We start from the raw sequence: 17,630 nt of genomic DNA, 5'->3' as shown, positions 1-17,630 counted from the left end.
ATTTAAAACTCTCAGCAAATAAGTCAACTCAAGACATTTTTTTAATAGCAAAATTTGTTTCTGTAGGTATTTGCACTTTTAAGAAATTTATTATTATTCTACTGGAGCAATCAGTGTCTGAGACTGGCTGCTGATGGCTGTCACTGAAGCTTCACCTGAACAACCTATCCTTCTCCCCAGACACAGGTAAAGACAGTAATCATATCCCCCTCGGGTTTTTTTTCTGCTGGGTTTAACAAGGTGAATGGCATTTGCTCATGTAACATTTGCAACTGTTCATTCCATGTTTTCTCACATGCTGGTGCCCAGATAGTTGAGTCTTGTCACAGTGACCCAAGCGTGAAAAAGCTACCAATGGCTCCGAGCTTGTTTCTTTGATGTTGTCAATAGATGGGGCTATACAAAAAGATGTGGGTATATTAATTGGTTGGATACAGCTTTTTATATCTTTTATGAAGATGGAGTTGGCCATTTTACTGCACTCCTGGTGGCTCAACAATTTCCACTCTAAGCTGCTGTTTTCATTTGTTTTACTGAACTTAAATATGTTCAGTTTCACATTTTCCACACTTGTAGTCTGCTCTGGGCTGGATTTTTTTTTTCTCTGTCTCAGGAAATAAAGGTCATTTGTTTCCAAGAATATGCCTGTGGAAAATTAGTTGTTAACGTTAAATACATCCATCTGTTCCTTTGAAGAGATTTGCCACCTGCTTCCAGTGGAAAGGAACCTGAAATTTGGCAAGGAGAAACTCTAGGGGGACACCTTCTGCTGTCCCCATGAAAATCTACCCACACTTAGTTCCCTATAAATGTTTGGAAAATACCATTTTCATAGGCACACACTAGCACACATGCCTGACTGTGTAATGGGGAACAGACCTGCTCCTTGGCATGGAGGGAAAGGTTTGAGGTGCATCACCCTAAGGACTGTGCACCACTGGTGATGGCAGCAGCCCATCTCCTCACCTGTTATTGCCTATGTCTTCGGCTCACTCAGTCCAGAACAAGGTCCTGAAGGTGACATGGGTCTTCTGCAGTTTTGCTTTAGGGCGAAGAATGCATCCGACCTTTTAAATAAAAACACCTACATGATACGTAACTAAAAATAAAGAGGAAAAATGTTTCAGAATAAAAAATGTCAATATATTGTATAATACACTATCCTCTATAGAAATTTCATCTCAGGAACTTTTACCATGGAATATTGGCACCAGGATTGCTGGCATGCAGTTGTATCCTCAGGCTGGTACATGGCAGAATTAGTAACAGCTTTTCATGTCCTGCTACAACCCGCAGCACTAACAAGTGCAACCTAAGTGCAACCCAGACACATCGTAAAACAAGTAAAATACATGGACAGACATCTCAATTCTTAATAAGCCATAGTGTATGTGAAGGGTAAATGTGAAAGGTACAATAAATGCAACCCAGCATTAAACTTTTCACTTAAATACTTGTCCATTTAAGGTGCAGACAAAACACTGACTGAGGCTATGGATGAGATGCAAAGCAAGAAATAATCATCAGCTTGTGTTGAGATGATCTGTGAGGGACAGCTGCATCTCAGCTGTTTCCACCTTGTCTGACTTCATCCTGCAGTTACCTGGTCCATGCACATGCTGAACCAAAGCACTATGGGCAGTTTTGTTTACTCTTACCAGAGAAAGGAGTGCACTGCATAATACACACCTAAGTGATTTTCCTTCCAGTATTTTCCAGGTTTGCACATTACAACATAACCTTTTTTTTTGACATCAGGGTGGAAGGGTTTTCTGATTCAAGTGTTCTCCTGAAAGGAAGGAAGTGAATGGGAACTGAATGTGCTTTCTAGAAGAATGTGGTATTAGATCTTGCTTCATACCAATCCAAGGCAGGAAGATTCATTAAGATTCAAGTAAGTATATTTTCTTATTTGAAAACTTTATCTAACCATTGATTTAACCATAAAAAAATATCATTGTCTGTGGTAAGAGAAAATATTTACACTTGTGGTCTGGATTTTCTATTACTTATGGAAACTGGAAAATATCTTATAACTGTGCTATACAAAGATTTACAGAAACAAACAATTGCTCATTAACTTTCATTCGGCCTTAGGACAAAGATCAAAGTCTGCCATCACAGTTCTAATGTATTGACTTTGGTTAATTTTTTTCAGTTTTGTTCATCTCATTCCTGACATCCCAGTTAAAGTCATTGTATTTCAAAAGTTTCTGAACAACTTCAGATTTTACCGAGTCAGTGAACTCTAATTTTGGATGTTCAGCACTCCAGTAGGTGAGTCCTTGGTTGCACCCGTGCAGTCTAAAGAATTTGAAAATAAAGTTATATATGCACCTTATTATTAACTAGATCAGAGCATAGGTTTCAAAAGCCTTGACTCAACTTTTTCATTCCGCCTTCTGGCTCCAAAAATAATGATTAAATAAGAAAAACAAACAATGGATAGTTTGGTTTAACTCCTAAGAATATTTTATTTCATTTGAGTGAACCAATACATTCTTCTGTGAAATGGGAAGCAACAGTTATTATTGTACATTTTTGTGTTCAATCTATGCTAATGCAGCAACAGAGAAGTTTCCAAAAATTTTCTGCATTGTGGTAGTCAATTTAAGACTCATTTACTCTGTGACTGATGTTTCTGCAAAAGTCTCACAGTGACTGTAGTAAGTCTATCTGATGTTTCATAGTTTATGTTCTATCTCTCTACTGCTATCTCATTTGGTATTTTAGCCTACATCAGTTTAAATAAGCAGTAATCCTGCCATTATCTTCAGAAGCAATGGTACTAATAGTGTATGACATTAACAGTATAAAAGTGAAACACTTCTTTGCACATACCTCAAGCCTGCTAATTTTCTGAGACACACTAATAGTACCAACACACATACAAGAGATCACTGGAAAGCTGTCTTGTAGGCTAACAAGTAGAATGCAAAAATTTTGGATACTGAGGAGTTTGTTGACTATTACTTTAGGTCTTCCTCTCTCATCCTGTCAAAAACTATGGCAATACCCAGCCTGCAGTTTTACCAGTACAAGTCTGTCATAATCGGAGTGCAAACTCTACTCCAGGACATGCTTTTACATCATGAAACATCAAATACATTTTCTATTGTTATTTAGAGTAATTTTACAACAGTTAAAGTCAGGTCCAAGATTTGGAAGCTTTATAAAACCACTTGCTTCCTAACATCTGGCTCAAGAAGAAAGGGGATACTCCAGCTGTGGATATTAAATGCAAGTAGAAGTAACGTTACTGACTGCTCAGTTGACATAGGAAAAACATCCAAATCAGAGAGGGCAGGTTCAGGAAAAAACAAAACAAAACAAAACAAAAGAATCCAAGACGGTGGACGGTATGTTTACCCTAGGACTGAACCTGCTCTGTTTTGCATGAAAATCACATTTAATTAATATTTGATTACTCATTGTGGCCAAAACTATGCAGCAAATGAAAGCCTGGCACCGAGGAGCTGCAAGTAAGCACGTCCCTGTTCCAGCCCCTGGAAGCTGTCCTGCACTGCCTGCTGGCTGCTCTAGTCCTCAGATGGAGGAATTGCTTTTGGAAATGCTGACCTGCTTGCAGATGACCTTGGCATGATTCCTGGCCCCAGCAGAAAACTCTGCACCCAGTGGGCACAGGCTTTGGCAGCCTGGCTGTGGGTACCACAGGCTGATGCTGCCCCAGCTGAGCCCTGGCCCTCTGGCCCCACACACCAGGGCTGCACACAGCAGCCACACACATAATGTAGCTCTACCACACTTTTCTCCTCTTCTCTCAATGGTAAGGAAGCATGTTGGCCTCATTTCTTATGAGAGTCTCTAGACAGCGGAGTACCTCAAATAATAGCAGCATTAATTGTCCTAGCATTGCACTAGGCAGGGTGTCTCAGCAAGTGTTTCAACCCTCTCAAAAGTCTGCTGGCTGTCATCCTGCAAAGCCCCAGGTCTGCAAGTTTGGAGGCATTCTTCTCTCTCCTACGCTGCTTTGGGTTTTATGTTTTCTTTAGTGGCGTTCCTGTCTAGCTTGTTGCAAACAAGATTTGTGTTATTTTCTTTTGTAATGAAAAAGTAATTAAAAAACCCCCAAACGACTATGCTTTCCATCTGTTTTTTGCATTAGAAAAACAGGCTAAGAGAAATTACTTCTTGAGACCAGCCAGTGCATACAACAAACCTGGAAATGCTCTCAGTGATCTCTGCACAATCTAGGATACAGTCAAGGGAATAAACTGAGACTATGAACATAAACTCTCACTCTCTTGTTGAATGTCTGAGTGCTATTAGACTCACTGGACCAAATATTTGCACTATTATGTCCAGAGGAACACCTGCTGTCTACTAGTACATACTGATATTATATGGAGTTTAACTTGTCTACATTTGAAAATCAGAGACTGAAAGGGAAGATGTGGAGAACAGGGGAAAATTAGTAACAAAAGGAAGAATGCAGTTAGGAATAAAATGCCTGGAGGGTCTTGTGAGCCTGAGCCATAATGTGGGGCACAGATAAAATGAGCACAATTAATGAGTGCAGACCCTGTAGGAAACACCACAGCAACTGTGGAGTTTTCTCTCCAAGATGAGGTTTTACCCACTCTGAAGGCCTCTGGTAAGTGACCTGTAGAAGACATCTACTGGATTATTTTGGAGGAGATGAGAAGAATGTCCTCTGAACAGAAAAGTGATATACAGCAGCCAGGACTTTATTCCTGTCAGTGATGTGTCAAGCCAGCTGTGAACATTCACCCTTTCAATCACAGACTCATTAGAATCCATATGTATTTAGTTAAGACTGTAGCTCTAAAAGTGCTCTAAATGCCTCGACAGTAGTGTGCATTTTAACACATAGCACCTTGCATTTTGACATATAGGTGACCATGCTAATGTTGAGGTAAAATCCAGACTTCTAGCACTATACTTCAGAAGTTTATATGTTGGGAAGCAGTCACTTCCCAGTTACACCATCAGTTTCTTTCTTTATGTTTAGCAAACCGCCTATTTAAAAAAAGAAACATGGCCAAAAAAATGCTGAAAATTATTAGATTAAAATATAGTTCAAGTCACCTAGCCACCTGCCTTACTGCTGGGGCTAGTGAAAGCTCTGGTCTTGTGGTGCTTCCCATCACTGTCCAGAAGACAGCTGCCAAAATAGGAATGCTGTTTCATGTGAAGAAGATAGCAGAAACATTCACCAGCTGACTCTGCTCTTGGTCATTTTCCCTTCTGCTAGTGCCTCTATCAGTGGCAACAAATCAGGGCCTCACGAAGCAGGCAGCCTATCCGACTGATGCCACTCGATCATGCTGCCAGATCTTCCACTGCTCATTTCCTGTTGCACAATCTGAAAGAAAGCCTGTTTCCATGCCTGAGCTGGTTCGGACAAAGATAAATCTGAAGGCTGCCTAGTAACTACCATATAAGCATACAAAAAAATCTGATGATCTAACCTACAAGACTTCAGTTATTTGGTATAATTAAGTGGAGAAGAAGCCAAGAAAATAATTGCCGGAAAGTTTTCTTTTGACAAACTTATGATAGAAATTTCTCAACAGCTTCAAGGAACTCCATGGATGAACTAAGCCCTTCCAAGTCCAGAAGATTGCCCTTTTTGTCATTAAAGTGGAATAATTCAGTCTCTTCCTCGTCTTCCCGAAATAGATTGCTCTCTGAGGTAGGAATGATGACGATGCGAGGGACTGCATTGCTGATGACAGAGTCCAGGACTCCATTAGCTTGACTTTCTTGAGTTGCCATCTGTGAAGTACTTGAGTCTCCTCTACTGACACTGCTGCTATTCAAACCAACAGGCAGAGAAGCTGCTCGTAGGGAGCTGGTCACAAGTGCTGCAGGAGGGCTGTGTAGACCTGGCTGCCCAAGCACCTTCTCCAAACAGCTAGAGGAGAGCAAAACCTGGAGCAGAGACACAAGCTTTAGTGTTGTCATACACCATATGACTATGAAAACCAGTATTAGAAATAGTCATTACCAGCAGTCACTATTTGAGTCACCAGGCCTATTTTCTAAACACTTGAATCATTAACTAGAAGGAAGATCATGATACGCTGACATATACTGTTTGGAAAGCAGAGTGTTAAATGAAGCAAAAGAAGACATGCTCAAATTTCAGCAGAGACTAAAAAGAAAAAAAAACACCACAAAACAAACAAAAGGAGAAAAGTACATTTCTATATCTGATCTATTTTATTATTTAAAAAAGGAATTCCTCCATTTTTAACACATCTCAGGGTACCAGACAATTGCACTTTTCTCTCTTCTCATGGAAGAGATCTCAGATAAGACTTAAATACGCTGTATTCTTTGTTTTCATAATCCTTGTGACAATGTCTATCATGGTGTCCACAAAAGCCTCCTAGTACTGTCTCAAGGAAGTCAGTGGTTTTTTGTTCACACATTGGACAGTACTTCCTTCAACAAAGAAACAATAAACATCCACTTGTTAACAATTTCTTACCTGTCTATTTTGAGAGAATTCTGATTTCTAACTTGGCGCTGATGGCAACTCTCCTGATTCCTTTCCATAGTTCTTTGTGCACAGTATGCAAATTCAGAATAAACTAAGTAAGGTGTTAGTTAATATTTAAATACCCTGGCAACAGAAGGCATAAGTGATCAGTTTTGGCTTCCTTTAAAAATTGAGAATTAAGGCTATAAAATCACTTTGTCAGATATAGAGGGAAGTTGGAAGTCCCTCCTTCTTTGGGGGAAAACAACATTAAAAGTAAAATGCAGTTTTTACTTCATTACTATGTGAATTCCCATGAAGCCCAATGGAATTCAAAGCACAACAAGCTTTCCTCAGATTGCTATAAAGCTTCTTTCAGAGTTATAGTTGTATTTATTTCTTTTAATACGGTTGTAAAGCACATTAGTTAGCTACACCAAGTCTCTCCATGAGCTTCTCATAATTTTTGTAAAATTATATATATAAATATATATACACATATAAATTCTCATAAGTTTTGTAAAATTTTTCCGCTATTGCCATTATGGTGTTCTAGTCACAGATACCATTCACTTCAGCATTCTTGGAGGATTCAGACAGGTAATTCCCAGGGATTTATAGGGTTTTGGTGCTGAAGCATCTTTTTAAAGCGTTAGATCAGTTTCTAGGACGACTACAATGCAGCAGGGGCTGTCATCTCCCTTTATGTCCTCCTAGTCCACCGCCTGAGATGATGCTTTTATACTAAATGACAAACTAAAGAGTTCCCTAAAGCAAAAAGGGAATGCATTTCTTTTTATTTGTTTTGTTCATCATCTCAGTCTTAGCAGGTAGTTTGGCAGAACATGTAATTGCATAGTGTAGTGTAGTCTGACTTTTTTAGAAACCCAAACACATTTGTTCATCAGAGAAATTTTGCTGTCTAAAAAAACCAAAAAACCCAAAAAACCCATCAACAACAGAATTTCTATTGTATCTGTCCTCCTCTGTCTCTCTGGGTTTAAAATTAAATACTGGTATATACTGAAGTTTTGTATAATTCTACTCCATAAGCAGGAATCATTCACCAATTCCCATCGATAGTGATTTCTCCAGCTGCTCTACCAAGTGGAGGGAGGCACAATGTGCTAAAAAAAGAGGTTTAAATCAACCTGACAGAAAAGAAAAGCCTATTCTTCCAGATCAAAGAGAATAATAGAATGAAGAACACCCAAACCCAAAACCACACCACCCTGTTTCAAGTGGTGTTTTCATTGCAACAGAAGGATAGGTTTCTTTTGCTTAGCAGGCAGAACACCACTTCCAAGTTTTTTAATAGTTTTCATGATGGGTAATTCCCTTGACACAAAACCTGGATGAGGAGAGAGTACTTGACATCTCTCCTTTGAAACTAAGTATCCAAGCCTGAATTTTTTTGTTTTCATTATTTATTAAATTTTTTTTTTTTAATATTTAATTTTATTATCATCAGAAAGGCCTCTTCACTGCCATGTCAAGTTTCCAGGTATCAGTCTACATCAACTCTGTTGTTTTCCCAACTAACTGAAATAAGTCATGGGGCTGGATGATATCTTTGTGGCAGCAAACTGTCCCATGCATTTTATGCTCTGGAAAGCACCAAGACTGGGACACTGACTGGCTTCTTTTAAGGATGCTTTTACATTTTTGATAACCCATTTGCAACTGTTCATTAAGGAGCCTTGATCTCAGTCAGTGGAAAGAATTCAGGGGTACATAAGGGTTTTAGATGTTTTTGAGATAGTCTTTTTAAAAGAAACAAATTATAAGATTATTTTCCTAAAAAAAATATTTTGTTAAGTCAAAAAGGTGATCCTTCACCAAATTCACACTTTTATTACCATATCTGAATATTTCTGGAAGTGCTGTAATTTAAATACAGTCACAGAAAATCCAGTAATGTTATTAAAACCTTAATATCTAAAAATACAGTGGGGCTTCTTTAGTGTTGTTGCGGGTTTTTTTTAAGGATAAACGTGTGGTCTCAAAGTGAAACATTCTAACTGAGCTTGACAAATAAACATTTATTCTGATAGTATGAATACTGATCCATCGCATTCAGCTAACGCACAAAGGACCTTCATACCACACAGGAACCTCTGCTGAACATATTAAGAAAAGCAAATGAGGTTTTGAATATTCAATGTAAATGAAATCTTCATATCTCAGGTAATGCCACGGAAAGTTTCAGCATGATGTTATTCTATTCAAGAGTTATTTATCAAAGTAATTCAATAGATATCTTTCAAAGGCAAAGTATAGCACACGAGCCTTCTTTTGGGCTACAAAATTGCTAAATTCCAGAGCACAGAAATATTTATTTAATTGCTGAACAGATTCACCTCAAATTTACTGCTCTTCTCCTTCCTTGTGAGAGAGAAAGCCAGTGGTTCTCCAGAGCCATTTTGTCTTTGCCACTTGCCTACAACCTTGAACACACTGGACTACTGATACAGAACAGCAGGACTGAGTATTAGGTTTGAGCCCATATTGCTTGCCACCACATTTGAAGTCATTGTTTTTCCATCAATACTGTTCACAACAGTTTCAGGGAAAGAATAATCTTTCTCAGGACTTGATCTTAATGAGACACATGGAAGAAGATAGGGCGGATGCATGCAGGAACCAGGTCACTGGATGGCTGGAAATTTCCAAAACAGCTCCTGCTTTAAACTGCACTATCTCTAGACAATTACCATCAGAGCTGTAAGGCAGCACAGGGGGCATAAGCAGATGTTGTAGTTGCCAGAGGTGTGGGTGTTTGTAAGCCTATGTCTGCTAAAAATGCCATGCTGATATGTGCTTGACCTTGTGCCACCCATACAAATACTCATTTTGAAATTGACGTCACAATCTGCCAGAAGCTGACTTATGGGTGACCTACTGCTCCCATCTCACTTCCTCGGGGAACAGGGTGCACCTCAACAACATGATGCCAAACCTCAGTGGTTTGGACAATGGGTGTGATGCATCCACGAAAGATGCTCTGAGTACTCACCATCTCCTCTTTCAGTGAGGGAAGGGTGGCAGCTGCCAGACTCTCTTAATCTTAGGGAGAAATGAGAGTTTCTTTCTTGTCTTCCCCCTCAACAAAAATAAAACATTTTAATGCACACTGAATAGAAGAAAAAGGGCGGCTTCTATTATGTCAAACTCTCTTTTGCAGACTTAACTTTATTATGAAAGGAGGCTGTCACTATATAGACACAAGGGTCAGGATGAGAGGAACCAAAGCTGGGGTAGATAAACAGGCCAAGGGGCAAAGAACTCATCTTCTTACATTTGGTGCTATTGACTATGCTTTAATGCAGCTTCAGAGCTATGAGCTGATGCTGGCTTTCCCAAAACAGGCAAGATATCACTGGAAAAAGTTAATAAGGCATTATTGGCATTCTCATTTGTCACACACACACACACACACACACACACACAAGAAAAAAAAGAAAAAAAAAGAAATAACAGCAAGGATGAAGAGGATGTTGGAATCAGTATAAATAAAGCCTACAGATGGAATAGATAAAGATATAAACAAATAAAGGCTGAATTATCATTCCAGAGATGATGTACTGCAGCAAGGTTAACACTAAAATGGAGAGTCCTCAGTTGAGACTTTTTTCCATACCTTTTCGGCAGTGGCTGCATTGCAGCTGCAGCTCTTCGGGATCAGGTCTCTCTTGTCTTGTCTCAGACTTGTTGAGAAAGAATGACTTCGGCGAGGCTTCAGTTTCTCGTGAGAAGGCTCTACACAGTCAAGCTCTACATCGCTCCAGGTCTAATCACAAATGATGAAGGATTTCACACAGTTGCACCCTTTCTCAAATTCTTGAAAGTTCTCAAACTGTAGCAAAAGCCAGGCATTCACTTACAGAAAACTAAAGCTTTTCTAACATAGGTCTCATACTCAAATCTCCCCTGGGGAGAGGCTTGATTTTTAGTCTTGTCACTTACCCAGGATTATTTTGATGAACAAAAAAAAAAAAAAAAAAGGAATAAATCTTTTAAATCATGAGAAGTTATTCAATCCCTTTTCACCATGATCTTTTTCAAGCCTTTTTGTCTCATTGCTTGTCCTATGCTTATAGCTGAAGAGCATCTGAATTCTAAAGATGGGAGAAAGTGCAATCAATCTGTTTAATGTCTTACGGCATTCTGCATGATTGATACAAAACCACGGACATGGACAGATCCAAACTCACATTTGTATACATTCCAGCAGAATATCTAGGACACCTGGGGCTTCTCAAGCCTTCTGTTGATTTTACAAACGATCATTAGTGCATAGGAGACAACGGGTGGGCTCTGCACAAATTTTCTAAGAGCACACCAGCAATGAAGCACAAACGTGACATTGCAACCATGCCGTTCCATTTACAGGCTTGGGCAGAGGCCGTCCATCATCCCTTACTTTGTGGTGACTTTTTGATTGAGTATCAATGATGGGCTCATTCCACTGTTTTCAACACCAGCTTTGAGATATGGATAGATAGATGACAGATAGACACACAGACAGGGCTTCACACAAGTGGGAAGCTAGTGCATAATTCCTCTGCATCACCTTGCTCATGCATCTGTGTGTTGCCACCTGTTTATTTCTCCTCACTTGCCAGATCAAACTGTAAATGCTACTTGATATGACTCACGAACATGTTTGTTCCCTACGCTAACATGTACATAACACATAGAAGAAAGTGTTGGTGCCAACAGCTGTCGCTGGTGTCATTCTTTGCCCATCAATATTTTATTTGGACATTCCAAAATTTTTCTCAGTCCCACCATCAAGCCAGTCACCAAGCTTAGCTTTTATTTCAGCAGCTGCTGTTTCAGCTAAAATCTGTACAGCTGCACTGAGATGTCAGTTGCCCCAAGGTCAATTGCCTTTAACTGCGTCAACTTGGCACAATGCAGCTCCTCGCATCGCTAACAGCAGGTGTTTTAATCGAGACTCCTAAGCCAAAGCTGTGCCAAATGCTGAGGTTTCTTATCCTTGTTATCCTGTGTCTTGAAGGAGCAACCCCCAACCAAAAACACACAGTAACCTGCTAAAACAAACAAACCAAATCCAGGTACTGACCAACTGTGAAGAAGAAAAAGCTTCTTGGATGAGGGTGGATGATGCAGCTGAAATTACTTCGTTTGACATCAAACAAAGGGACAATGGGGTAAAAAAAAATAAATTGGGAGTAAACTGAGTCAAGGAAAATCAAAAGGTAAAGGGGGCAAAAAAGGTTGGAAATAAATAAATGAGGAGTAATCCTGTTTTAAACTGTGTCAACACATTTCCATGTTGCTTTATGTACTACCTCAATCACTGAATGAAGCAGACGTGTCAGAAGACAAGTAGCCCCCATGATTTCAAGGGAGATACAGATATGTGTGGGTGCTCTGTTTGCTCAAGCTGCTAAGCAATCCCAAACAAAATATACACTTTTTAATTTTAATGATAGGATATTGGCGTGTTATATATGCTAACCTTATCTTGCAAGCTAACCTCATCTTGCAAGGTTAATCTGGATATTTTACAGTTTATGAAACAATCGCATTTTATGCTCATCATTGAGGAATCAGTGGTCTGTGAATGGAATTAAATTCACAGGATAGATTATCTCATTCTCCTTTATATTGCAATAGAAATATTTATGCATTTATTTATATCTTCAAGAGCCATGACAAACACTAAATTTCATAGCCCCTACAAAATGAATCACTTTTTTCCTAGGTCTTTTGTCCTAACATGGCAGCAACCAGACAAACATGAAAGTGCTCACCATGGCCTTAAGATTATGAGAGCCTAGCTAAGCAAATTTGGGGATCCTTCTGTTGTGCGCTGTGATACAGTAGTGTCATGCTCCACAAGAGGCTCATCACACACTTCAAATCACTTAGGCTCAAATCTGAACAAGAATATGCTAAAAAAAAGCTTTGCCTACGCTACGAGAAGCCTTTCATTTTTCTATTTATTGTTTTAATTTAAAAGAAATTCTATGGTAGATTTATTTCATGAAATACTACAGCAAAAGCTTGTCACTTCTAGACAAAGACTCTCCTGAGAAGTAGTTCGTCCACTGCATGGTACTAAACCAACTTCTAATTTTGATTGACAAAGCACACACCATTCAGGAGATGTCATTATTTTAATTATAATCATTACTACCTGTATTACAGACATAACCTCTAGGCTGTTTAGTGATAGTCAGGAATGCTGTTGTGATGTGCGATACAGTCATAAAGTGGAAGAGGATCCTTGTCCTCAGAAAGTTCACAGCTTCACAAGCTGGATGTCTGAGGCTAACCAGTGAAGTGCAATGTGTTACTTTAACTGGAAGACAACCTGACATAGCTGTATGGTTAATGTGCAAGGGAGGCAGTTGCAGGAGTGCAAAGTAACCTCTCTTTTGTAATGGGGTAGATTTTGTTCCATTAGGGCCCAGGTACTGAGCCTTCCTTTCAGGCACTTAAACTCAGTGACCAGTGCATTTTTCACTCAGGTGTGTTTTTTTACCATTTGCCTGCCATCAGAGAGTTCAGAAATCTCCCTGTTGCTGTTATCCAAAATTACAACTTCCATTCTCCAGCAGAAAATTTGGTGCAAAATTACCTTGTTTGAGAGAGGTGCACTGTTCAGGCTGTTTTTCCTGGTGGTCCTGGATCCATTTCCAAATCAAAGACCCCAGTCTTCCCCAAAATACCAAACAGAGTCAAAGTCTCACTGAAGCACAACAGTGGCCTGACTCTCACCTTGAAAACACTGTCATATGTAACCCAGACCCATCCTCGCCCAGACTACTGGCTCCAGGGGAGAGCCAAGAGTTTGCCACTCCGCCTTTCACGGTAATTTACACCTTTGTGAGAGTTTACCAGAGGCAGCTGTCGCTCTGGGAGGTTTCTGTTGCCCGAGCTGAGCAGGGGGCAGTACAGGTCCCCAGGAGGGCCAGCCCCAGCATGGACCGTGCAGTAGCTGCCACCATTCTCCAAGAGCCACCTTCGCAGCACCTCTGCAGGCAAGGCTGGCTTCTTGTGACTGAGAGAGGCAAGTGAGGTCATGCTGAGAGAGGCTGTGAAGTGTCCCAGGGGACCCTCTTATTTCTGTCTCACTCAGTCACCAGCCTTACTGACACTTGGGGTATGCTTCTTACAAAATACCCTGCTATGCTCCAGGGACAGGAGTCATTCACTCCTCATGGTTAAAACACAGGGAAAGAAACAAAAAATTTCTCATCCTACAAAAAATAGGTTTCCTTCAAAATAATACGACAGCTTTTGAATAGGTTGGGAGACTTTGGACGGGAGATTGTTTCCTTGTCCTCCAGCCCAGTCAGATATTAAATTACAAGCAGTAGCTGCTGACACAGGTAGTGTTTGACAATCACTCTTTTTAATTCACATTAAAGACTTAACCTGAACATCCGTGGTCCCATTATGTATCTGAACCATGCAGATACGCTGGCCTAGATGCTTTTTCTCATCGTAAATCATCATGCATAAACTCCCAGAAAGGCTTGGCAGAAATGAACTCACATGACCCCCAACATTTAGTTACGCTCCCCTCCTCCCCCTTTTCCATTCTCTAATTTTGAATATGTATTTATAGAGTCACATATTTTGGGAGTCTGAGAAATGTTATACTCACTTTCCTTCATGGAAACAAGAAAAGACTTACAGCTTCTCCAGTAGAAACAGATGAAACACAAGTGCTCTTGGTCCTCCCAGCAAGAGACTGGTGGCTGGAGAGAGAGGTCCTGAATGATGACTCATTTATGGAGCCTCTCAGGAGGTCATTCTTTGATATTCGTATTAGGAACCTCAAGCAGGGAACAGCATTGTGGATGGTTTTTCTGAAGGAAAACGTGAGAATAAAAAAAAAAACCAACGGTCACATTGATGACATGGCTTTGAAATTCATGTGGTAAAAGTACCATCTCTTGCCACAACCTATACATGGCTCCTGTTTTAGGGGTCTTACAGGTTACACATAAACATCATAGTTCATCTAGTAGAAACTACTCAAAAGGCTGAAAAGAAAATAACAAGCCCTTCTAGTCCTTGTGTCAAAACACATATGGAAGAGCTGCATGGATAAGTAGTAAGAATTGAAAATACCTTGAAGAGCATGATTGCTTCTGATTTATTTAAAAGGTTAACACAGAAAGCTTTCAGGGTAGCTAGTACAAAGATATTCACTGTGCAAAGGCACAGAATGAGTGGAAAAGGGGGAGAAGGCCAGAAGAATCAGATATTGTTACTTATTTGTATCACAACAGCTACTGTAAACTCCCATTGAAAATTAACACTGTACAAGCACAGATGAGAAGGATGATCTAGACCCCAAATCTTTTCTTATTCATTAAGTAAAAATCTCAGCCATGGCTATGTGAGTCTACTTCCTCTGGCCTCAGCCCTGGCCCTGTACGGTGCAGAAGAGCCCAAAAGCCTCCTCTGTGCAATGCCAGCTAGCAGGGCAGTACTAGCCAGAATGCTTCATTTGGTGTAACACCTCCCCAGCACCTCCCAGTCCATTATTTCAGCTCAACAGATGAAGCTAATACTGGCACAAAATCAATGAGCAAGTCAAGAAGTGAGGCAGCAACAAGGTGTATGGAAAAGAATAGATGCAGGGGACTAGAGATAGGATGGAGGATGTTGGTATATGACTTACACTAAGATGCAAGTAAAGCAGACACTTATTGTAAAATCTTTGTTTTATAGTTACCAAATTTGTTGAATAACTAGGGCATTTTAAATCATCATTTCTATTCTCAGGAAAGATCAAACATTAAAATGATTCTCTATTGAAATGTGATTATGATGAGATCACTAGTTTGTAATCAAAGAAAGAAATCCACCACCACCAAACCCAAATATTTGTCATCATCACCACTCTCAGTATACAAGACTTCTGCATTTCTTCCCTCTCTCCCTTCAAAGGTAAGTAAACAGCAGCTCTGTGTCTACTCTGGAGACAAAGACTGAATAAAGCTGCCTGCACTGTCATTCCTGATTCTGCCAAGATGCCTGTTGGTGACCTGGCAGAGCCCCACTGAGCTGCTTGAGGGAGAAGGCTACTCACATGGTGCTGTATAAATAAAGATAGTTAACACTGTGCACAAAACAAAAAGTTCTGAGAAGCAGCATGTATTTACAGGACACGAGAAAAGGCCAAGTCCCCCGCAAGTTCCCTTTCATACTGAAGATCTGAGTCTGGTGCTGTAAAGAAGCTGCAGCTTTTTTCCCCCCATGTGTTTCTTCTCCTTCCACCAGAGAAGCTGCAAGTCTGAGAAGCTGAACCTCTTCCCTCTGACATAGATGTAGCTTTTCATGTGTCATAGCCTACTTGGGCCTGTAAACTGTCTGATGAGTTCAAGATAGTGTAAAACACATTGATCCGTTCATTAAGTGGGATTTCGTGCAGAGACCTCCTAATGGTGGAGGCTGAGGAAACATATGTCTGATGATGAATTTTTAAGGACAACATATGAACAATATGAGGAAAGGCTGAAAGAGTTGGGGTTGTTCAGCCTGAAGAAGAGAAGACTCCAGGGAAACCTTACAGCAACCTTCCAGTATCTAAAGGGGGCCTACAGGAAAGGTGAAGAGGGACTTTTTACAAGGGCATGTAGGGATAGGACAAGGGGGAATGGTTTTAAACTAAGAATAGTTTTAGACTGGATATTAGGAAGAAATTCTTTACTGTGAGGCAGGTGAGGGACTGGAACAGGTTGCCCAGAGAAGCCCTGGATGCCCCAACCCTGGAAGTGTTCAAGGCCAGGTTTGATGGGGCTTTGAGAGCCTGGTCTAGAAGAAGAAGGTGTCCCTGCCCATGGCAGTGAGTTTGGAACTAGATGATCTTTAAGGTCCCTTCCATCGCAAACCATTCTATAATTATATGATACTATGTTTTCACCCTTTCTGGGTGTATTTCTACTAGCCTTCTGAGAAACTTCACTTTTCTTACAACCACACTGTCATGCATCAAACATTCAAAACAAAGAACTCAGTTTGAAGGTTTCAAATCCTGGTCGTCAGGCAATGGAATTTAACAGTTTTTTCCACTTCTTGGGTGAAACAAACCTCATACTGATGACTAACCCTGCCATCTAGTGGCATATATATATACACGTTTATCACATTTACCATCCTGGCATACCCGCGTGTCAGAACTTTTGACACAGAACCACTTTGCAGTAGATAAGCTTTTAAAGACTTGCAAAAGATCTAGAGATATGCTGAATAGCAGTTCTGTTACAAGTATTTCCCCATTACACAATGAAGTATTTTTCACTGCCAGTGTTTAAAAAAAAAAAAAAAATTACATACAGCTACAGCAAGAAATTGCACACTTTGAGTTATATCTCCTGTGTGAGGTACAGCTTCTTCTGGGTACATTACTGTGAACTGTAAAGTTGAAAAAAAAATACTTAGAAGGTCACTTAATGCTGAAAATAGGCTGAGAACACTACAGGGTTGTATTCCTTTCCTTGTGTTAAACAAACAAACTAAACCAAAAAAAATTGCAAAAATAACTCCCCAGAAAACCTGTTTTTGCTGAATTTTTCGAAACCAAGTAAGTAAGTAGTTTTAAAAGAAATCACTTACTTTGCCAGTAACAGGAATAAATTTCTCAGCTGAAGCTGGGAGGACATTCCTAGATAATATTTGACTTCAAAAAAAGAAGTTTTAGCTTGCTTAGTGTCTGGGAGGTGCAGAATAAGTTTGTCCTTTTTAAAAACAATTCAGCAGCAACCATGCCCGCTTATTCTCTTCCAGAAGTACTTTGTAACTCCTTTTAGGACTATATGATTGAAAACACCATCATTTTTGTTCAGTCCATGCTATGTATGCCTCCAGGTCCGGTGTAGCTCTAAGAGTCACTGACCTTTCTGAAACACAAGGTGGTTCTTCATCACACTTTCCCTAAATGCTGGAAAAGGCTGTGTTGATCTCTGGAGACTGACTTGGATTGTCTAGAGAAGTTATCAAAACAGATTTTAATGGACCTTCTTCCATTTTCCAAAGAGAAAGGTTTCTGTTTTTTGGAGAAGTGTCTTTTATGGTGTATTATATTCCCATTCTATTCACCTCGTCTTATAGGCTTCCCATCAGAGCAGAAGTATGGAAATCCTTTTTAACAAAGCATTGTTACTTTTCT

At 39.9% G+C, this 17,630-nt stretch overlaps 1 protein-coding gene across 1 annotated transcript in view; it reads right to left on the bottom strand.

Moving 5' to 3' along the window:
• Positions 1 to 2,503: 2,503 nt before the first annotated feature.
• LOC114067159 (melanopsin-like) overlaps positions 2,504 to 17,630 on the bottom strand; it is a 40,070-nt gene continuing 24,943 nt past the window's right edge. Inside the window, exons 8-10 of the mRNA XM_027902423.1 lie at positions 14,145 to 14,319; positions 10,110 to 10,259; positions 2,504 to 5,916 (exon numbers count right to left, since the gene is read on the bottom strand). Coding sequence (XP_027758224.1) covers positions 5,536 to 5,916; positions 10,110 to 10,259; positions 14,145 to 14,319 — 706 coding nt within the window. The 3' untranslated portion in view covers positions 2,504 to 5,535. The remainder of the gene's footprint in view (positions 5,917 to 10,109; positions 10,260 to 14,144; positions 14,320 to 17,630) is intronic.

The sequence above is a fragment of the Empidonax traillii genome, unplaced genomic scaffold (assembly GCF_003031625.1).
Source record: "Empidonax traillii isolate 1590-97213 ecotype Southwest subspecies unplaced genomic scaffold, ASM303162v1 scaffold872:size346822, whole genome shotgun sequence".
Lineage (NCBI taxonomy): Eukaryota > Metazoa > Chordata > Aves > Passeriformes > Tyrannidae > Empidonax > Empidonax traillii.
The sequence above is the reverse complement of the archived record's forward strand: the minus strand, read 5'-3'. Positions and strand labels throughout refer to the sequence as shown.